Source organism: Rhinoderma darwinii, chromosome 7 (assembly GCF_050947455.1).
Source record: "Rhinoderma darwinii isolate aRhiDar2 chromosome 7, aRhiDar2.hap1, whole genome shotgun sequence".
In the NCBI taxonomy this organism is placed as follows: Eukaryota; Metazoa; Chordata; class Amphibia; order Anura; family Rhinodermatidae; genus Rhinoderma; species Rhinoderma darwinii.
This window is the reverse complement of record NC_134693.1, coordinates 43,919,695-43,943,592: the sequence shown is the minus strand read 5'-3', so window position 1 is coordinate 43,943,592 and position 23,898 is coordinate 43,919,695. Positions and strand designations below refer to the sequence as shown.

At 39.6% G+C, this 23,898-nt stretch overlaps 1 protein-coding gene across 1 annotated transcript; it reads left to right on the top strand.

Annotated features, from left to right (window-relative positions):
* The first annotated feature begins 542 nt into the window (after positions 1-542).
* LOC142657147 (calcium-activated chloride channel regulator 1-like) lies at positions 543-22,352 on the top strand. The gene is made up of 14 exons (XM_075832196.1): positions 543-722; positions 2,364-2,501; positions 3,217-3,367; positions 8,743-8,851; positions 11,344-11,521; positions 11,611-11,835; positions 13,181-13,405; positions 16,175-16,355; positions 16,774-16,880; positions 16,990-17,211; positions 19,043-19,313; positions 20,239-20,406; positions 21,110-21,340; positions 21,885-22,352. Exons 1-14 carry the CDS (start codon positions 564-566, stop codon positions 22,346-22,348), a joined length of 2,829 nt encoding a protein of 942 aa, XP_075688311.1. The 5' UTR covers positions 543-563; the 3' UTR covers positions 22,349-22,352.
* Positions 22,353-23,898: the final 1,546 nt, after the last annotated feature.

The following is a 23,898-nucleotide window of genomic DNA, read 5'->3' as shown; positions in this document are numbered from 1 at the left end:
GGAACGTTTGCAAGACTAACATGGGAATTACAAACAATGCTCAGGCAAGGATAGAAAGGGCAGGACCCTTTAATAGTTCAAGGTGATCTGAGCATAATTAATTACATATGTGCATGCTGGCCCTTTAAGGCCGGGAACCAACGACCGACAGGAAGGCAAAGACCTGCAGGAGCTAGGTATGGGGAGGTTGCGGTCCATGACCACAGCTGTAATAGATACCTAAAAATATTCTAACATTAAATATCTTATCAATATTTGAGTTCCAGATTTTTGACCCACCATGTAGACTAAGAACTGCTTCAAAATACCTAATATTACTATGTACTATACTATATTGTCTCAAGAGAGAAAAATAAGGAAACTTACTTACTTTTCTCAATTTAACCAATTTATGACTCATCTCAAATTACTAGGTTGTAAATAGATAATCATGTTCAGACTAAAATGTCAGAAACAAAGTCCAGATACAATTTCTGACAAGGCATATGAGTATATAAATGTAGACTAAGAGGAAACAATATTCATAAAGCATTCAATTCATGCAGTTGTATTAATTGTTGACGATGACACCCAGAAATATTTTTGCATTCATTTTCGTTTTTCACATCTTTGCCAAAATTGAGAGTTCCATGGTTAAACTCAATAATGGAGGATATGAAGATATAGTTATTGCAATCAATCCTAATGTCAAGGAAGATCTCCAGATCATTGAGAATATTAAGGTACAAACTATAATTATTTTAAGCTTTAGTGTTTGGTAAACATAAGTGATATTTATTAACCTTAAAAACTGCCCATTTATCTCCCTATGTAGTAGAAAGGCATTGACACAAATTGTGTAAAAGCACTAACAATTAGTAACGTTATATGTGTTTTGCTAGTTGGAGCATTAAGTGAGAATCCAAGTTCAGTACTTCCCTGTCTTTGCTTCCACTTTTTTTGTCATTATTTTTCACTTGGACAAACACAGGAGATAAATATTGATAGGGTCCGAACACTGGGCACTCCATGGAACACTAGATCAGGGGGTCTCGTTCCCTATTACTGGAAGAAAATGTATGCAGAAGTGACCAAGCAAACACGTGCCCCACACCAGTCAAGTCTAAGGAAGATACAGAAACAAAAAAAGACAAATAATGTTTCTATTTCTAGCATAGACTTGCCCAGAAAGAGCCATTTGCAGTTTGCCCAGACTAGATGTATCAATGCATAGTATTAGAAGAGACCATAATCTGAATCATCATATAATAAAAAGTTATGATTTTTTTTTTTTTATGTTCTTAGTGTTTCAATTTCTACTGTCTTTAAGATTTCTGATTGAGGTCAATTAATTCAGTACATGCAGAGGCTAAAAAAGTGTTCAGAACAGATCCTTGTCACATAGCTAATGGGCTTGTTATAATGTATCTAGATAGAAGTTAATCTTGGATCCCAGGACAGGAGAGAAATATGTGTTCCTTTGTGTCCAGGTCATAGGATCCTCTGGTACTGGTGGGCCAGTCTGACTCTGCTGGAGGTGTTTGGCAGTACTGAAATAGACAGTATATTGCCTGTACACAGCTCTCCCAGGAAAGCTCGTGTGACAAAGCAGTCAGCAAAATACCACAAGCACTTCGTTCTAGTGTTTAGGAAATGGGGAGGTCTCAGCATCTAAACACCCACTGATCACAACTTCTAACATGTTTCTATTAGATACGTCTGTATGGGCTGGTCCTACAGTCAGTCAACAATGGAGAAGACTTTTCACTGTCACTTTCCAGTGAAGCTTTCCAAAGTTACCTAAATCACTCTTACTTGGATACTTCTATTTCTCTTATTTATTTCAATATAGGGTGACCATGCAAACGTGACTATTTATTCATTGATCGTTGCCTCCATGGCTGGCCCATTACTGGGACCGTTGGGTGACTAGGTAGCCTAGTGGTTACACACTTTTTACAGTGGCTACCAGCCTTTTACAGAGCCATTTATTTCAATTTGAATAAATCCGGGTTTGTTAGCTCTGATCTTTACAAATCCCCCATTTAAGGTGACAGAAATACGCCCACAGCTTAGCTGTTCTCTTTTCATAGAGTGGGATAGTTAGTTTTTCTACATCAGGTCACTGCGCAGTACTTGGTGTAAAAGCTTTACTTTAATCTAGCTTTGTGCAGATAGTGAACCAGCAAAGAATGCTGGGAGATTTCATAATCGTGTACGCAGCTCTATACTATAATAAAGGACATAGTTCAGGATCAGTAATGCAATGTAAACTATAAATTGTATTCAAAGGTGTCCATGCTTTAAACACCATTATGACAGTCTGGAAATAAATCTAGCAATTGCATTTTCAATCTTTTTTTTCCCCCTTTTTGTTTCTTAAGGATATGGTGAAAGAAGCTACAGGTTTTCTATTTGATGCCACAGGCAAGAGGCTCTACATACAAAGTGTGAAGATTTTGATTCCCAATTCCTGGTCTGCAAATAACTATACAAAACCCAAAATAGAAACGTATGATAAGGTACAGAAAAAAGCAGGATCACTTTAAGAATATCTCATGTATTTCATATCAATTTGGTTTGTTAACTGTAACTCTGTAGAAGAGAAATAATGTGTGTAATATGTTTTTAAACGCTGTTGCAGTTTCTTTTTTTATTTTGAGAAACCTTCCTGAGGACTTCCATATTGGACGTACAACTTCCTTTCTGCATTGTCTGTATAGTGCAGCAGGATGTGTGTGCTTTATGGCAGCTGAAACAAATGGGTGTCAATGGTCAAAGAAATGTCTATAGAGCAATATAGTCTCCAAGAAAGATATAATACAGCCCCCTTACTAGATGCCATTAATTACATGGTGCCCATATATACTAATGCATCCACTGAACGACCCTCAAAACTCCTATTTAAGGGGACATTCAAAAGAGCATTACATACAGATACTCTTTACATATAAGTTGTTGGCATGCCATTGAACAAGCCCCAGGACTGGTGTTTGGGTAGCTGTTGACTAGCTGCAGTAGCACAGATGAGAACCATATTGGTGGGGCATTTAATAGATGTCTTAGTTGAAGGAATCATCCACCTTGATAGAGATTGAGCCCAACTGAGTGCACTGTACTGCAGGTAAAAACATTTGTGTGCCACGCAGAACTAAATGAAAGAACATTTTCTTCTCTGTGTCTCTCAGTTGTGACTGTTTTCATAATGATAATGCATTTCTGTGTTTATAACATTAGGCAGATATTATTATCGCTAATCCTACCCTGAAGCACGCAAGTGATCCATATACACAACAGTATGGGCGCTGTGGAGAACAAGGCAAATACATACACCTTACCCCAAATTTCATAACTGATGATACACTCATCTCAGTGTATGGGCCTCGAGGTAAAATAAGTTATTTAACTTTCTATGAGTAGAAGAATGTTATATTATGCTTCTCATTTTTAATATTATTAAGTTGAAGTTTTTGATACTTGAAACATTATTTGTGGCCTGTAGGCAAAAAAAATGTGGAACAGAAGAGTTTGTGAAAAATCACAAAATATGAACCACAAAAAAACAACAAAAAACACTCGGTAAAGGAGAGAGAGTAACCCAGTCTCGTTTTTCAGTTTGCTTTAATAATTTATGTTAAAGGGGTTGTTCCAACATGACAACCCCTTTCCATATTGAAGCAGATCAGCGGATCGCCGCAGGTCTAGTTTCTGAAACCAATGTCTCAGGGGAACCGATAGTTAGCCAGGGGAAATGCAGTATTACACAATAGCCAATGAAATAAAAGGACCTCAATGTAATACATCGACAGGTCAAGTCCATGACAGCAAGAGGTTAATAGAAGGGGGTCCCAAGTGGGAAACCCCTCTATGATATTTATATGCACTAACAGGGCATATAGGAATAGGTTTGTCGTGATGAGACAAACCATTGGTCTTAGCATATGCTAAAAAGACTCCAATGCTTAAAGATTCTCTGTCACCAGATTATAAATGCCCTATCTCCTACATAATCTGATTGGCGCTGTAATGTAGATAACAACAGTGGTTTTTATTTTGAAAAACTATCATTTTTTACAAAGGTATGACCTATTTTAGATTTATGCTAATTAGTTTCCTTATAGACAACTGGGCGTGTTTTTATTTTTTACCAACTGGTTATTGTAAAGTGAAGTGTATGATGCTGACCAATCAGTGACCAATCAGCGTCATACACTTCTCATTGTTCCAGCCCAGCATGATTGTGCAGTGAAAGAAGCTGGGCTGGAACAATGAGAAGTGTATGACGCTGATTGGTCACTGATTGGTCAGCGTCATACACTCCTCTGTACAACGCCCAGTTGGTAAAAGTAAAAACACGCCCAGTTGTCTATTAAGAAACTAATTAGCATAAATCTAAAATTGCTCATAACTTGCTGAAAAATTATAGTTTTTCAAAACCACTGTTGTTATCTACATTACAGCGCTGATCCATTTATGTAGGAGATAGGGCACTTATAATGTGGTGACAAAGCCTCTTTAAGGAGTAGGCTTATAGTGGATTCATTCCATAATCTCTGTAAAATATATTAACATTTTTCTCTGTATCAGCAAACTTTACTGGCATCCTACTCAAAACTACTAACAACTTAAATAGCATTCTCTGAACTTCAGATGTATTTCAAATCCCACTTGATCATTGTGAATAGAGATAAGTGAAAATTTGCATTGCCTGCACTTTGCCAACGAGCGTATTTCTTATCCCAGAGGCGTATTTTCCTTTTATAAGACAATGAAGGCTGAAAAATGGATCTGTCATAAAGTATTTCAGCCTCCATTCAGCCTCTATTGGCTTTTATATGGTTGCCAAATCTACCTTAAATTGCCAAGTGACTTATATCATGGGTCCTGACTATTTGATTATCACTATTTGTCAATAATCACGTTGGATCTTTTAATAATTAACCCCTTAATGACCAGGCCATTTTGCGCGTTAATGACCAAGGATTATTTTTTGTTTTCTCACGGTCGCATTCCAAGAGTCGTAACTTTATTTTATTCCGTCGACATAGCCATATAAGGGCTTGTTTTTTGCGGACAAGTTGCATTTTGCAATTGCACAATTTTTGGACGCACATAATATATCTATTAACTTTTATTAACTTTATTTTAGGAGAGAATTGAAAATAATCAGCTATTCCAGCATTGATTTTCAAGTTAGAATTTTACGCCCTTTACTATGCAGCGTAAATAACATTTTACCTTTATTCTATGGGTTGGCACGATTACAGGGATACCAAATATGTATCGGTTTTATATGTTTTCCTACGTTTGCACAATAAAAACCTTTTTAGAATAAAATTACTTGTTTTTGCATCACCACATTCCAAGAGCCGTAACTTTTTTATTTTTCAGTCAATGTGGCCGTATGTGGGCTTGATTTTGCAGGCCAACATGTAGTTTTCATTAGTACTATTTTCGGATACATAGGACTTATAGTTGAACTTTTATTTTATTTTCTTATGGGGGAAATGGGAGAAAAGAAAGAATTTTGCCGTTGTTTTTGCGTTTTTTTTGGACGCCATTCATCCGGCGGTTTCATTAATGCATTAATTTTATTGTGCAAGTCATTACGATCACGGGGATACCTTATATGTGTATGTGTTATTTGTTTTAACACTTTTACTAAATAAAACTATTTTTTGTGGGGAAAAAGTGGTTTTATTTTATTTTGACTGTAATAGTTTAGTTTTTTTTTCCATAAACTTTATTTAACTGCTTTACATTTTATTTTTTAATCCCACCAGGGGACTTCACCATGCGATCGGCTGATCGCTTATATAAAACTTTGGTATACTTTGTATACCAAAGCATTATTGCCTTTCAGTGTAAAGCTGACAGGCAATCTATTAGGCCATGCCTCTGGCATGGCCTAATAGGCAGTTGCTGAAGGCGGACCTGGGGGCCTTTGTTAGGCCTCCGGCTGCCATGGAAACCCGATGGTGCTCCGCATTTTCTTTGCGTGGGTGCCGATCGGGTGACAGAGGGAGCTCCCTCCCCCTGTCAAACACATTAGATGTTGTTGTCGCTATTGGCATGACCTCGGGCAGCGTCACCGGTGGGCTTTCCCATATTGCCTTGCATACCCTATAAGGGGTATAGGGTGTGAGTCACTGATGACTCAGTGGATGACAGTCATTTAAAGAGGCTCTGTCACCAGATTTTGCAAACCCTATCTCCTATTGCAGCAGATCGGCACTGCAATGTAGATTACAGTAACGTTTTTATTTTAAAAAAACGAGCATTTTTGGCCAAGTTATGACCATTTTTATATTTATGTAAATTAGGCTTGCAAAAGTACAACTGGGCGTGTTTAAAGTTATGTACAAGTGGGCGTGTATTGTGTATGTATATCTGGGCGTTTTTACTTCTTTTACTAGCTGGGCGTTGTGAATAGAAGTATCATCCACTTCTCTTCACAGCGCCCAGCTTCTGGCAGTGCAGACACAGCGTGTTCTCGAGAGATCACGTTGTGACGTCACTCACTTCCTGCCCCAGGTCCTGCATCGTGTCGGACGAGCGAGGACACATCGGCACCAGAGGCTACAGTTGATTCTGCAGCAGCATCAGCGTTTGCAGGTAAGTAGCTACATCGACTGGGGCAGGAAGTGAGTGACGTCACAGCGTGATCTCTCGAGAACACACTGTGTCTGCACTGCCAGAAGCTGGGCGTTGTGAAGAGAAGTGGATGATACTTCTATTCACAACGCCCAGCTAGTAAAAGAAGTAAAAACGCCCAGATGTACATACACAATACACGCCCACTTGTACATAACTTTAAACACGCCCAGTTGTACTTTAGAAAGCCTCATTTACATAAATATAAAAATGGTCATAACTTGCCCAAAAATGCTAGTTTTAAAAAAAAAAAAAACGTTACTCTTATCTACATTGCAGCGCCGATCTGCTGCAATAGGAGATAGGGGTTGCAAAATCTGGTGACAGAGCCTCTTTAAACAAGACAAATTCTCAGCACACTAAAGGATCAGGTGACAGCTGCCCATAGAAGTCTAGGGAGAGTGAAGGGGGAGGAGGGAGAAGCAGAATGTGAGAGAGAGAGGCAGAGAATCAGGTATAGATGCTGCAGCAGCTTCTAGTAAAAGTTATAGCTCACCCCAGTGCTGGATTTACAGCTATACTGCTCATGTCCTCCATCATGCTCCAGCTTCTATATATGTAAAAAGAAAATTGAGAATTAGAAGAAAAAATATAAATTATAAAAGAGCCTGCAGAGGGAAAAACGGCTAAAAAAAAATGCACATCACAAGTCATATAATGGCCAGATATAGTGTTATTCCTCATGTAAACACATATGACAGCTTATTCTCAAAAGTTATCTGAAAGATTAGGTCCACTTTAAGAGAAATATGTCCGTCTCCAAATATGGCAATGAGAATAAATCACTGGATTAACAAACCGTCTCCAGAATCCAGTACATATAAAGCTGGGTTCACACCTGCGTCGCTGTTTCCGCTGCACTGCTCCGTCAGAGAAGCAGAACAACGGAAATACCGAAAGCGCCGATTCCGATTCATGACGGACACCTCCTGCATCGGAGGAGCCCATTGACTTTAATGGGTTCCATCGGTGTGCGTCCGTGGTTTTACCGGAAACAATAAGGAAGCATGCTGCGCTATTGTTTCTAGTATTTTTGGTCGGATCTGCGACAGAGGCCCAAAACAAAGCCTCCAATGTAGATGTGAACGAGGCCTAACTTGTGATATTATACCTTTCAAGAAAGGCATCCAGGCCGCTATTGAAATCTTTAAATTAATAAACTCTTTCAATGAAACTTAAACCTAAAACTTTAAATTCCATTATGGATGGAATTTCCTTGTATATTTCACATAAATATTGATCGGTTGCTTGCACCCTGTGAATTAGGGCATATGGACATCATAAAAGGCGGTTCACCACTCAGGACCCCTATGAGCCACAGCAGAGAACCGCTAACAAGCAGTGGATCTCGTCTTGGCAGACTCGGGCTAGTCATACCGTACATGTATAAATCAGCTGTTTGCAGAGGGTCTGTGACGAGACAAGCCATTTAAGAATTTAGTACTTTGGCTAAAATTAAGAGTTGAGTTGGGCTTGTCAATAGTATAGAATTATCCAATGTAATGTTTAAGGGCATATTAGTTCAATGCATAATAGTACACATGCACAAGTTAGACTAAGGTGTTCATGTCGTAAATTTCAATTGGACCTTTTACAAAGATGAAATGCCAATGTGCAGTAATAAAACATTTTCTCAACTTTGCCCTCTGGCTTGCTTATACTTGTATAAACTTATTGATTATGTGCTTAAAAAAACCCAATATAACCTCAGCTTCATTAATAAATTAACTGGTTTGCATAAATCAGGAAAGGAATTTAATTTTTTTTCCTATTATTGTATTTGATATTGCCGCCCAGTTTAGTAATTTTCTAGCCGTCTTCAGTTCACATAGATTTTAAAGATGTAATTATCCGATCCATAATATTTTCATGTAACTGGCAACTAATATACATGACACTTCATATGACTACACACCATCTCTTGATAGGTGTGGGCTAGTGCTAAAAAATTATACACCAGGATACAAAAAGCTTAGAAAATATTAACCTTCATAAATGAACCGGTACATTGTTTTTATGTATTTATTTATTTTGATATCTTCTGTGCTGATTTATTTTTCCTGCTGTAATTCAAATAAAAGATCTATAAATAGTTTTTCTTCCTTTCAGGGAAAGTGCTTGTTCATGAATGGGCTCATCTCCGTTGGGGTATTTTTGATGAGTACAGTTCAGATCATCCTTTCTACATTGCAGGGAATCTTAAAGTAGAGGCTACGAGGTGAGCCATTTAAATTAGTATATTTAAATTAAAATAAATTAATATATTGTATAAAGTAAAGGAGGCACACATAACACACTAAATTGTTACAGACATATGCCCGGGTGGCTGAAGTGTGATAGAGACAAAGTCAATCTTGTGATGACTCTGCAAAATAGAAATGGGGACCGCAGAATTTAAAAACTTTTCAACTTTTCTATACACCTTCTCAATCCTCAACTAAAGGCCCTTTTACACAGGCCAATTATAGGCCAAACGAGCGTTCACAGAACGCTCGTTCCTGATTATGTGTGTAAATAGGGAAATGATCAGCTGATGAACGAGCAAACGCTCGTTCAACGGCTGATTGCATAGTTTATGCAGCATAAAATATTATCGTTGTCGGCATCACATCTTCCTGTAAACAGGGAGACATGCTGCCGGCATGATAGAAATGTATTGGGACAAGCGATCATAGTAATGAGCACTCGTCCCCATACATAGCTCCTTGTGAAAGAAGCAAACAAGCGCCGATCACGGAGCTGTTACGTTGATCGGCGCTTGTTTACACGGCCCATGTTGGGAAGTATAAGAGGACCCTAAGTTGTTTCTTCCCTTTAACCCACGAAAGGTGATCTTTATTAATTCCCATATCTGACCTCACTTTTTGCACTCATGCCACCAGTCCATACGACAAGACAGGGTCATTTTTACAATACCTTTAGCTGTAGCCTTTCCATTGTGTCCATCACTCCCCTGGTGAGCCTTCGTGAAGAAACACATGGGGACTAAACTCTGGGGGCATTTATTTGAGGACTTGTATTACAGTGTCCGACTGCCTATTATAGAATAAATACCTCACTATTTATTAGGGCAGGTGAATTAGGGCAGTTTCGTTCCTCCCTGCTCTAGTATTGACACTGTAGTTGTAGTAATATGACTGCTATCTGTACATTGTTCTGATTTTTATTGCATCTTTTTAAAGTTGTTTTATAACAGGCTAGTATTCACTGATAAGGCTTTTTTTTTTATTAGAGCCTGGTTAGATTAACACCCTAGAGGAAGTTTAAAACCTTATTATACCTCTTCCAGTGTGCAATCTTTTCTTATCATTGCTGCTGCAGTGTGAACAGCTTTTCTTGCTCCTTCACAACCTCCCTTTCTACACTGGCTACTGATTGTCAAATGATTACACAAACATATAAAGCTCTTTATCACCTCTAGATACCATTCCAAATGCAACCTCCTCTGTGACCTTCTACTCTTATCTTCTTTTATCTCCTCTTTACATTCTTACCATAAGGCCCTGTTACATAGAACAGTGATCGGAGGAACGACTGCTCGTACGAACACTTGTTCCCTGCAATTGCACTCTCTGACGCATCTTTTATATGGCCAAGAAGAAATGGTTGCCTGTAGGCAGCTGTGTAAAGAGATGCAAATGTATGGGGCCGAACGAGCCGTGTAAAAAGATGCAAATATATGAGGACGAACGATCGTATTAACAATTCTTTGTCCACATATATTTCAACCATTGCTCTATGTAATTGGAGCATAATAACTGCCAATTGATGTGTTATATTGTGTAAAATCACCTTTACATACTTTTTCTGTTCTCCGTCCTTCGGAATTTCCCAATGCAAACCATCTGCCTTAAATGCAACTTAAGAGTATGCCCATATTTGCAAAAAAAAATTTGTGTGTCTCCAGTGCATCTAGAAATAAAAAAATGAAGACATGATTACAGTACGGGAGAGTTTTCTCGCAGCGAGGCAGGGACTCATAGATAACTATGATGATAAGAGCCCGGCTCCCTGCAGTGTGTTCGGTCCAGAAAATACAGCCGGCATACAGTCCATATATCACAGTCCGAACACGCTCGTGTGAATCCGGCCTTGCTCTTTGTCTGATGCCCTCTTTCCCCTATCGATATCCCCACAAAGCAGCAGCATTTCCTGCTTGGGCTGTATATAGTGGCTATGACTTAAATGACTGTCATCCACTGAGTCATCAGTGACTCACACCCTATACCCCTTATAGGGTATGCAAGGCAATATGGGAAAGCCCACCGGTGACGCTGCCCGAGGTCATGTGATACTTCTTCTCTATCTTGTTTTTATCTAAACTGTAAAATGGTGGCCGCCACTTTGATCGATTCGTGGAAGATGAACACCAAATGTCTCTGATTTGCTCAAATCAGAAATTTTGTGGAAATTTGTAACAAATTTGATTTGTCTAGTATCGATTTTGCTCATCTCTAATGGTGGTATCTGCAGGATTGTGTGGCACTGCTACTTAGCACTTCTTGCAGTGTATGGCGTGTTATTTTGGTACCGTACTGTATTCCGCTTAAAATGAGATGCTGTAAAACATAACACCATATAGGGGGCACCAACAGAAGGTACTGCACAAGGTATATTCCAACGTAAAGCTGGTCATGCAAGCAGCTATCCTAATACTATGGCATAATACATATTAAGTATGAATACTAACATCATAATTGTAACTTTCAGGTGCTCTGTTGATATTTTTGGTGAAAACAAAATTCAGAAATGTCAAGGAACTTCCTGTAAAGTTTCCTCATGTAATTTTGACCCTAACACCGGGCTCTATGAAGAAGGCTGTGTTTTTGTGCCTGACCAGAGGCAGTTTGTCACAGAATCCTTAATGTACATTCAGGCGCTTCCTGATGTAAGTATTAGTAAAGTTTGACATTCTGTCAAGTTGTGTAGCAATATGCATTTACTCTTAGAAGATTAACACTGTGATTACTGTTTTAGGTCACTAAGTTCTGTGATGCAAGTAACCACAACATCGAAGCTCCAAATATGCAAAATGAAATGTGCAATTTCCGTAGCACTTGGGATGTGATCATGAGCTCCAATGATATCATTTCTACACTTCCAGCTCCTGACCTCAGTATTCCTGTCCCGACCTTTACACTTTTGCAGTTTTCAGAGCGAGTGGTGACTTTAGTGCTGGATGTCTCTGGAAGCATGGGTGGTGTATGTGGTCTCTATAACATCTAATGTCTCGTGCTTAAAGAATGCTTTTAATTTAGACTGAGAGCAAAACCAAGTGTCTGTCAACAGATGCTTCAATTTTCAAGAGACATGTTGGAATAAAGTGGGATTCTGGGTGTTTATAACCCTACTAATCTATAAAACAAAGAGGCTGCATTGCTCATCAGGACGTCTTGCCCCTTTTGCTACTGTTGGCTTCTTTTGGGAGAGATATTGGGTGTAATTTATCAACATTTCTACTCCAGCTTTCTGGCATAGAAAAGCCGCAAAAAGACCAGAGTCGCAACTTGCAATGCAAATTGCGACCTTTGGACTTTTACGTCACCCTTGCCACTTTTGCATGAAGGGGCGTGGCCTATGGGAAAGTGGGCCTAGCTGGTGTAGATTTCTCTTTATGCGAAGTAGCAAGGTAGGGACCCCGGCTGGTCCCTCATTTTTTCCTTCTTGATTTGACTACTCTGCCCCCCCAATTGGACATTAAAAGAAAAACTTAAAAAAATAAAATAATTATACTTACCACTCCTTTTCTCTCCTCCGCCTTTCTCATCACTCCATACAATGCAATAACACCGGGCAGCTCATACAATGTAACAAAATCATGCAGCACCAGGACATTGTATGCGAAGCATCACTGATGATGTTAAAGTTCTACATCGTGTATAAGGTCCTGATGCTGCTCGGTGTCAGCATCTTTTACGAGCGGCGCTGGAGTGACGAGGAAGCTGGAGCAGCGAAGAGGAGCGCTGAGGTGAGTATGTGTATTTTTTAAGTTATGGGTGACGAGGGGGAATGTATGATGCACGCTCGCGGTCCTTGCGCAACAATCATGGCGCACGGTACGACCAAAAGATATGACACATTTATTAAAAGGCTTTTGCCTCCAAATCTTAGTGTTGCAGTTTACTCCAATTTTTCTTTCTATTAAGACTGGCGTATGAAACGCCAGTCTTGATAAATTCCCCCCATTGTCTGTCCCCTATAATATATGATCTGGCAGTATCTCTAGATTGTATTTTTTTCTATGACATATCAGAAAATGTAGGTGCACAGTGGCTTTAATGACTCTCTATTACATTATAGAGGTTTTCCAGTAAAAAAAAATTATTTCATTTAATAATGAAAATCTCTGCTACTTTCTAATATACCAGGATCTCAGCTTGCTGTCAGTGAAGGAAACATTCTTATATACATGCAGAGGCTGAAAAATTGTCTTGATCATGTCCAAATGAAGTGTGCTTTATTCAAATAAAACTGTTAGAAAAGCTGAAATATTTTAAAATGGAAATACAAATATAATTGAATGCATTTGTGTTTTTTTCCCCCACAGTATAATCGTATTGGGCGCTTGTACCAGGCTGCAGAGGTTTTCCTTATACAAGTCATTGAGATTGATTCTTATGTGGGAATGGTGACATTTTCAACCTCTGCCACTATAAAATCATCATTAATCCAAATAAAAAGTGATGCAGAACGTCAGAAGCTAAAACAACTTCTTCCAACGGTTGCAGTTGGGGGAACAAATATATGTTCTGGAATTCTTGCTGGAATTCAGGTAATGTAGAATAAGATATCTTTGTAAAATATTATATAAAAAGGTATTTACAGAAGTAAAAATGGTTGTCCCTTCTGTCCATCTGTCCTTTTAGAGTATATAGATACAAGAGCACACATATTGCCCACTCAGGACTTCCTCTACTATGGGCCGGAGGAGAAACCTGATAGAAAGTGTGACTCCCCCACTGGGGTACTTGCTGCGACAATGTATTAATTGTTCACACATTCATTTGAATTGGCGCCATGTTAATACGACATTTTCAAAATGAGTGGCTATTAGCGATAGCAACTGATCACTGAGCACTAGCGAACCAGCACAGACCCACGGTGGATTATTTTTAAGAAAGGTTTGGGATAACCCCTTTAGTCACATCTTGAAACTAGACTCATAATTAGAATTAATTTATAAATACATGTACAATAAACGGCCTTTAAACTGGTATCTTGCACTAGTTTCTGGCAAGAACTGTATAAAGAGAGACTGCAGAGAAACTCATGAGTGTAGAGTATAAAGAGAGACTGTAGAGAAACTCATGAGAGGAGAGTATAAAAAGAGACTGCAGAGAAACTCATGAGTGGAGAGTATAAAGAGAGACTGCAGAGAAACTCATGAGAGGAGAGTATAAAGAGAGACTGTAGATAAACTCATGAGAGGAGAGTATAAAGAGAGAATGCAGAGAAACTCATGAGTGGAGAGTATAAAGAGAGACTGCAGAGAAACTCATGAGAGGAGAGTATAAAGAGAGACTGCAGAGAAACTCATGAGTGGAGAGTATAAAGAGAGACTGCAGAGAAACTCATGAGTGGAGAGTATAAAGAGGGACTGTAGAGAAACTCATGAGTGGAGAGTATAAAGAGAGACTGCAGAGAAACTCATGAGTGGAGAGTATAAAGAGAGACTGCAGAGAAACTCATGAGAGGAGAGTATAAAGAGAGAATACAGAGAAACTCATGAGTGGAGAGTATAAAGAGAGACTGCAGAGAAACTCATGAGAGGAGAGTATAAAGAGAGACTGCAGAGAAACTCATGAGTGGAGAGTATAAAGAGAGACTGCAGAGAAACTCATGAGTGGAGAGTATAAAGAGAGACTGCAGAGAAACTCATGAGAGGAGAGTATAAAGAGAGACTGCAGAGAAACTCATTAGAGGAGAGTATAAAGAGAGACTACAGAGAAACTCATGAGTGGAGAGTATAAAGAGAGACTGCAGAGAAACTCATTAGAGGAGAGTATAAAGAGAGACTACAGAGAAACTCATGAGTGGAGAGTATAAAGAGAGAATGCAGAGAAACTCATGAGTGGAGAGTATAAAGAGAGACTGCAGAGAAACTCATGAGTGGAGAGTATAAAGAGAGACTGCAGAGAAACTCATGAGTGGAGAGTATAAAGAGAGACTGCAGAGAAACTCATGAGAGGAGAGTATAAAGAGAGACTGCAGAGAAACTCATTAGAGGAGAGTATAAAGAGAGACTACAGAGAAACTCATGAGTGGAGAGTATAAAGAGGGACTGCAGAGAAACTCATGAGAGGAGAGTATAAAGAGAGACTGTAGAAAAACTCATGAGTGGAGAGTATAAAGAGAGACTGTAGAGAAACTCATGAGAGGAGAGTATAAAGAGAGACTACAGAGAAACTCATGAGAGGAGAGTATAAAGAGAGACTGTAGAGAAACTCATGAGAGGGGAGTGTAAAGAGAGACTACAGAGAAACTCATGAGTGGAGAGTATAAAGAGAGAATACAGAGAAACTCATGAGTGGAGAGTATAAAGAGAGAATACAGAGAAACTCATGAGAGGAGAGTATAAAGAGAGACTGCAGAGAAACTCATGAGAGGAGAGTATAAAGAGAGACTACAGAGAGACCCCGAATGGAAAGTCTGGAAAGAGAGCAGCATCTGGAGAGATCTGTGGAGACTGAGACAGCTACAGGAGTGGCTGAGAACTGCTGGGACTGTCGTCACAGATGTGGCAGGTGGGAGCTGAGGAGAAGCCTGTGACTGTGATATGTGGATATTTGCAGAGACTGATATTGTGTCACTGTATAACCCACAGACACTAATTTCATTTCTGAATTAAAGTGTAAAATCTGCCACCTGTCTGGTTCCTGCGCTCATATATTGCACTGGATGTTCCACCCTTACAGGGGATTTCCAGGGAAATAAAATATCTAAAAATGTACCCTACCTCCAGACATATATAACTTACTAACAAAGCTCCTGTAGAAATTTCAGCCACTTTCATGATTTCTGTACCGTGCGCTGCACCGGCAGGAGTTCAGTTGTTTCAGCATTCCTATCACTGTGTCGACACAGTCTCGTACACGCTACAAAATCCTCCCAAAGTCGGGTCAAAACGTTACATCATTATTAATGCTGGAGGGCTAGTCTATTGCTAATGCCAGCCTGCCCCTCTTGCTGTGTAGGGAGAGTTCGGGTGGGTGGGAGGAGAAGAGATGTAAGACTAGTGGGCGGAGCTATGGAGAGTGCGAGTGGGAGGGAGCGTCTGACACAGAAGTCATGACGCAAGTTAACATGGCAATGGCACGCACTTGCTTCAAGGACCACCCACTGACCGGAACTAACGAGTTTACAGTCCTGGGACGGTAACTAACTTGAAAGTAGAAATAAAGAAATTTGTACTGCTCAAACAGGAGGGGGAGAATAAAGAACATATAAGAAATGCTTTACAGGTAATTTTATATTTTTCTTGATACCCGGAAAAACTCTTTAACGTGTATTTTTATTAGCCATATATCATGTAACTGCACAGGTAAATAAAGGAATGTCCGGTTCATCTCATGGAACTGAGGTCATATTACTGTCAGATGGAGAAGATAATTATGATACCAACCTTTGTTTCCAACAAGTTGTTCAGAGTGGGGCCATAATTCATGTCATATTCTTGGGATTAGCTGAAGAACCGAAACTTAAAGATATTGCAAAAACTACAGGTGAGCATTTAAATGACTCCTTACAACAAATCTGGGTATTAGACCTCATGCACACTACTGTAATATGAGTTTATAGAACCTCTGAGTGGCATGGAGTCATCATATAACACCCATAGACATCTATGGTCCCAAATGTATCTCTGAATCCGACAGAGATAAATTTATTAATTGGATGTATTATTACGGAGGCATTCTATGAAGAATATCCCTGTAATACAGCTCTAAACAGAGGCAGCATATGGCGCTATATAGAGTGTCTACATCTATGAACTACAGGGATGTTGTGTGTCATATGCACAAGACCTTATGTGCTTACAATATAGATGATATTTGGTAAAAACTTTTAATTTATCGATAGTGAGTCATAAAGTTATTAACTAATACACTGAGAAAAAATAAAATGTTTGATTTCTTCCAGGTGGATTTACGCTTTTAGCCACAGATAATGTAGATGCAAATGGCTTAATTGATGCCTTCAGTTCAATTTCAGCAAATAATGGAGACATTACTAAACAATCTATACAGGTGAATGTTTCATTATTGCTCCATTGTATTAGATTATAGAAAGTTTACATGGATTAGAACCGCTCATTACCCTGATCATCACTTACATTAAATCTTCTTATTTTAACAGCTGGAAAGCACTGGCTTAAGTCTTCAACCAGCACAATGTTTGAATGGCACTGTTTACATTGATAATACAGTGGGGAATGACACTTTCTTTTTAGTTACTTGGCAAACTGTAATACCGAATATAAATTTGCAAGATCCAAAGGGGTTTAGATATACTTCGGCACAATTCATCAGTGACGCCACTTCAAAATCATCCAGGCTTGCTATCCCGGGAACAGCAGAGGTAACATTATTTTCCCATTTGTAAATTACCCCTCTTTAACACCATGACTATGTTGCTTGCAGCCACCACTAGAGAGACTTTAGGGACTTTAATGTATAAGCGTTATGCATTAGGCTCCTAATCTCCCCTTAGTGGTGGCTACAGTAACTTAGAAAATGGAGTAGTCCTTCAACTGTGTGTTTTTGCAAAGGGAAGAATCAAGTACAAGTATTAGGTGTTTGAACATAAACATAAAAGCATGATGTCCCGTATACATAGCAAATAAGATAGAGATAAAAGCGTTATGTTGAATTTCAATATGCCTGATCCTTTGGGTAGTTATTAGATAAGCTGCTGCAAGGCCGAGCGTGCAAGTGTATGAGGGAGTTGAGAGGAATAGCTTTCGGCCAAACAGCTGTTCGGCCGAAAGCTATCTGAAATGTGTGTCCAGTCTAAGGCATCTTCTTAAAGTTCCCCTTTCCAGCCCTTGTAAACTGCCTTATTAGGGCATATGGATGTCATAGGTGGGGGTCCGTCACTCAGGACCTCCCTCCAATGAGCCACAATGGAGAGCTGTTAACAAACAGAAGCTCTCCATCTGACAGATGTGGGCTGACCATGTATTACATAGACTGCCATTAATGTGAAGGACCATCATGTAATACTACATTTCCCCTGCAGCACCCTTTGCAATGAAAATGATCAGCTGACAGCAACTTCCCCCAGAAAAATGTACCTAAGGCCTCATTTACACGAGCGTGTGCGTTTTGCGCGCGCAAAAAATGCTGCGTTTTGCGCGCGCAAAAGGCACTTGGCAGCTCCGTGTGTCATCCGTGTATGATGCGCGGCTGCGTGATTTTCGCGCAGCCGCCATCATAGAGATGAGGCTAGTCGACGCCCGTCACTGTCCAAGGTGCTGAAAGAGCTAACTGATCAGCAGTAACTCTTTCAGCACCCGCGACAGTGAATGCCGATCACAATATACACCAACCTGTGAATAAAAAAAGATGTTCAAACTTACCATGAACTGCCTGCTTCCTCCAGTCCGGTCTCCCGGCCGTTGCCTTGGTGACGCGTCCCTCTCTCGTCATCCGGCCCCACCTCCCAGGATGACGCCGCAGTCCATGAGACCGCTGCAGCCTGTGATTGGCTGCAGCCTGTGCTTGGCCTGTGATTGGCTGCAGCTGTCACTTGGACTTAACTGTCATCCCGGGAGGTCGGACCGGAGTTATCGGTAAGTCAGAACGTCTTTTTTTTTTTACAGGTTCATGGATTTTCGGAGCGGAAGTCACTGTCCATGGTGCTGAACCAGTTTAACGCTTTCAGCACCGTGGACAGAGACTGTCTCCTGACGTCGCGTACCCGAACATTTTTTACCGGTTTCGGTCAAAACGAGTTTGGCCGAACCCGGTGAAGTTCGGTGCGCTCATCTCGAATTTGACACTCCGTTTGGATGTTTGTAAACAGAAAAGCACGTGGTGCTTTTCTGTTTACATTCAGGAGTTTGACAGCTCTTGCGCGAATCACGCAGTTCGCACGGAAGTGCTTCCGTGCGGCATGCGTGGTTTTCACGCACCCATTGACTTCAATGGGTGCGTGATGCGCGAAAAACGCACGATTTTAGAACATGTCGTGAGTTTTACGCAACGCACGCGCACTGCGCAAAATTCACGCATCGTCTAAACAGCCCCATAGACTATTATAGGTGCGTACGACACGCGTGAAAAGCACGCGCGTCGCACGCGCGTATAATACGCTCGTGTAAATGAGGCCTAATTCAGTATATCAATTTTCTATCGATTTATTGTGCTAAATTTAGTGATGATGAGGGTTTTCTGTTACTTTTCTTTAGAGAGGACCCTGGCATTACGGTCTTTGCAATTCACGTAGTTCAGTTGAAGCTTTAGGTTTAGTTGTGAATTCCAAGGCTTCAGATGAAAAAGTTCTTCCGATTATTGTAAATGCTCATATGAACCAAGACGCAAACCAATATCCCAACCCTATGGTTATCTATGCCTCAGTGAGTCAAGGACTGATACCTATCATTGGAGCAAAGGTCAATGCAATAATTGAACCTGTGAGTGGACCAATAGTGACCCTAGAACTTCTGGACAATGGAGCAGGTAACTATATATGTTTAATAGCGCTGTTACAATTGCCCAATTTTTTTTATTTGTTATGGTTACAGCATTCATACTAAGTACAAAGAAGAGGTGGTTAACTTACTGTCTTTTGGGAGCGATAATAATAACTTGCAACTGTTTACATTTATTACCATGGCCACATCCCAAAACCAAAGGCCCTTTTACATGGGCCAATTATCGGCCATCCCGATCATTGCCCTGTGTAAACAGGGCAAAGATTAGCCGATGAACGAGCAAACATTCTTAATAATAAGAAATATTATCGTTGTCGGCAGCACATCTTGTGTAAGTAGGTAGACGTGCCGCCGACATGATAGAAATGTATGGGGACGAGCAATCGTAGTAACGATCACTCGTACCCAAACATAGCTCCTTGTGAAAGGAGCACCAATCAACGAGCTGTCTCATTGATCGGCGCTCCTTCCCTAGGCCTATGTCGGCCGTGTAAGAGGACCATAACTCTGAATGTAAGCTCAATACCATTTACTCTGAGCCCCCAGGCCTACTGACCACCAGAAAAATTATTCCGAGGTCCATTCTCCATCTATACAGAATATGTACATGTCCACTTATAATTCCATTATAAACTTTTTATTGGGTTTCTTCGGCAACAATAGGTGTAAATAGACATTTAGGTTTCCTAGCAAAGAATCTGCTCAAAGGGCATAATTCTCCTATTTATATTAATGATGCTCTCATATAATTACTTATTTCTAGGCACTAGATACTGTTTCAAGAGCTATAAAATGGCTTGTTTGTCTGAGGATTTACTTTGTAACTTTTTTTAAAACCAAGCAATATATATCAAAATAATAGGTTGATTTTAGCAGATTTTTTTTTAGCAGATTTAGTAGCAATAGAACTAAAACACTAAGTAAATATCTTGATAAAATACTGTTTTTAGGTCCTGATATTTTGAAGAATGATGGAATTTATTCAAAATACTTCACACAGTTTTCAGCAAATGGAAGATATGGTTTAAAAGTACGAGTTGAAAATAATAGTAAGGGTAAAAGTCGCCTGGTGCTGCCCAGGAATCGTGCTCTCTATGTTCCAGGTTTTATCATAGATGGTAAGATATTTATTTAAATGTATTTAAAGAAATGAAAGGTTGGTACCTGAATCTATACGATTACAGCTGGTTGCTACTAGAGGCAATGCCACTAAATTTCAGTGCACAACAAGCCAACTAGTAAGATGAAGAAATACTTAAAGCGTACCTAATCATTAAGGTGACTTTTCAGAATAAGCTGTCATACGTGTGTACATGAGAAATAACAGTATTTCTGGCCATTATATAACTTGTATATAGCATTTTTAGCAGTTTTCCCCCTCTGCAGGCGCTATCTCTAATTCTCAGTTGTCTCTGAGCTAGTGGTCAGAGCCTAACTGCTATCACGTCTTTTATACACTTCACACATAGAAAAGAGTAGAAACCTGCTCTCCTATGTCTATCTATCACATATAAAGTAGCTGCAGCAGCATGGAGGACATCATACAGTAGTAATGAGAAGTGCAGCTGAGAATGCAGCACTGGGGTGACAAAACACTTACTAGGAAGCTGCAGCAGCATTTCTGTCTCTCTGCCTCTTTCTCACTCTGCTTCTGCTCCCTCCTTCCCCTACTCTCTCTATAGACTTCTATCATCAGCTGTAACCTGGTCCCCGTGCCATTAGCCAATTATTTACATAGGGGAAGGCAGGATTTAAACAATTCAATGAGACTTTGTTATTATATGAAATAATCCAATACTCTTAATGTAAATCTTTTTGTAGGTACTATTACCATGAACCCCCCACGCCCTCAAATTGCAGATGAAAATGTTAATGTTCAAGAATTCAGCAGAACAGCTTCAGGAGGGTCTTTTGTGGTATCTAATGTGCCCTCAGGTCCGCAACCAGATATCTATAAACCTGAGAGAATAACCGATTTGCAGGCAAAGATTAATAATGATATGATAATTTTATCTTGGACGGCCACTGGTGATGATCTGGACCAGGGGATTGGTGAGTAATATGTTTTATTTGTAACTCTGCAGTAGAATAAAATGTTTCATACTGGATTATGATATATATGTGTGCAAATAGCAGAGAACAAATGCTTGTAAGTCCCAATACAGGCCCCCCTACCATGTGCCAATAATAATAATACGGATGTCGTCTTATGTGGCAGAGAGGCATTTGTGCATCTTCAGACACCAAGGCATGTGTATAGCTACTACCTCTTATACCTACGCCCCTGGATAAATAAAAGGAGAGAGAGATTAAATACATAGATATTAGATAAATATAAAACAGATATGAGGATAGATGGATAGATGATAGATAGATAGATAGATAGATAGATAGATAGATAGATAGATAGATAGATAGATAGATAGATAGATAGATAGATAGATAGATAGATAGATAGATAGATAGATAGATAGATAGATAGATAGATAGCAGAAACAGAATAAAAGTAAATGAATCAAGTATAAAAAGCAACAGATGTAGATATATGTGGGTGAGTCAATGATGTGATATTATATATTTGACTTCTTTTCTCCAGCTTCAAGTTATGACTTAAGAATGAATATTAACCCCAGTGACCTCAGAACCAACTTTAATGGATCAACACTGATCAACATTGCTGATCTTACTCCCTTGCCAGCTGGATCCAGAGAATCATTCTCTTTCGTGCCAGAAAATGTTGTTATAAAAAATGGCACAATCCTTTACTTTGCTATAGTCGCAATTGATAAAATCTCTCAAAGATCTGATGTGTCAAATCTAGCTCAAGCCGCTCTTGTTATTCAACCAATTCCCGCTCCGACAACCGAGCCAACCACAACTACAACTGCTACTAGACCAAGAACGGATCCCCCCGGTAATGACAGTTCTAATGAACTGAACATTACAGTAACTACATTGATCGTGTGTTCAGCTGTTATTCTTATTTGTATCATTATAAGTATCACCGTCTGCATTGTGAGCTGTAAAAAAAAGAAAAGTAATCCACAAACAAGGGTGTGAAATGGAGAACAAGTCATATTTGTATATTAAAGTGTCACTTTAATTTTCTGTATATATATATATATATATATATATATATATATATATATATATATATATATATATACACTAAATTATCGCGGCACTCCAAAAATTGGCTTCAAATGAAATGTGGTTTATTGATCCATGTCAAAAAATAAGCTTTCTCAATAGACCTATGAGAGGACTGAAACGTAGTTTGCTTTTTGACATGGAACAATAAACCACATTTCTATTTGAAACCAATTTTTGGAGTGCTGCGATCATTTTGTGTGTATCTATAGGACCATTTGGATCAAGGTCAGGTTCGCATAGCACCCGCTACTCTACTCTGAAGTCCTGCACTTTTCTACCTAGTATAGATATATGTTTTGCATAGATCAGCAGTACTTGTGGGTACATTATACTTGTGTATGTTATTAGAATAAAGTAGCATCTCCCTCACCTTCCAGCATCTTGTAGTTCTCTGCCTGCCTCTAAAATGCGCAGAAATGTCTTTAGTCCTCCTTTTCCTTGCTTAGATCAGTGGTGACCAATTTAACATATTATGGGGGGCTACAATGGCTGCACATCAACATGGCGGAGTAAAGGATTAGGATCTTTTTACACCAATGTATTATTTGTGCCGATGTTTTATTCACATATTTTATTTGGCTAAAAAGAGGGTTGGATGAATAAAAATGAAACTTTCCAAAAGAGATCTTTCAAGATCAGTTTGTTTTTTTTTTTTTTTTTCTTATTCAAAATTTTTTATTGAGTTTCAAAACACAAAATTACACAACATAGTGGAGGGAAGGCCTCCACACCATAAATGGAACCGACAAACAAGGTCAGTGGACCAAATCAAAAACAAATCAGAACAACAACAAAAAAGAGAAATCAATCAATAATGTGCATCACATCTCAATAGGAAGGACACTGCGCAGTATACAACAGTAGCATGGAGAATTCTTACAGCAAAACATCAGGAGGCACAGTGAGGCCACTTAATTCAAACAGAGAGGGAGCGGCACATTACCCTAGACAGGGGAAGAGAAAGTATAGAAAAAGGTCCCCAGAGGGGGAGGAGTAGGAGGGAGGGGAGAGGACAAGGGGGATCCTGGACTCCGATTCTGGGGTATTCTGGGTGAAAAAACATCAGCCAGCAAGCGTCACAGTACATTTCACAAGAGCATAGGCCAACTCAGGTTACAGCCGTGAGGTAGGAAGGAGAAGAAAGAAACACTATCCAAGGAGACCACGTAGATGTGTATTTTACCACAGCTGCCGGAGAGTGAGCCACCAGGTGTTCCATTCGCTGTATCGCGGCAACTTCCCGAAACCACTCATCTAATGTTGGAGGTATTGCCGTTTTCCACCTGCGCGGGATCACTGACTTTGCTGCCTGAAGGAGATGTCTAACTAGTGAGCTTTTATAAACTTGTATTGGCATCGGGAACATGAATAAAAGAGCTGCTTCCGGAGAGTTGGGGACAGAGACTCCAGTAACCTCCAATATCAATTTAAGTACCGCATCCCAAAAACTCCTCAAC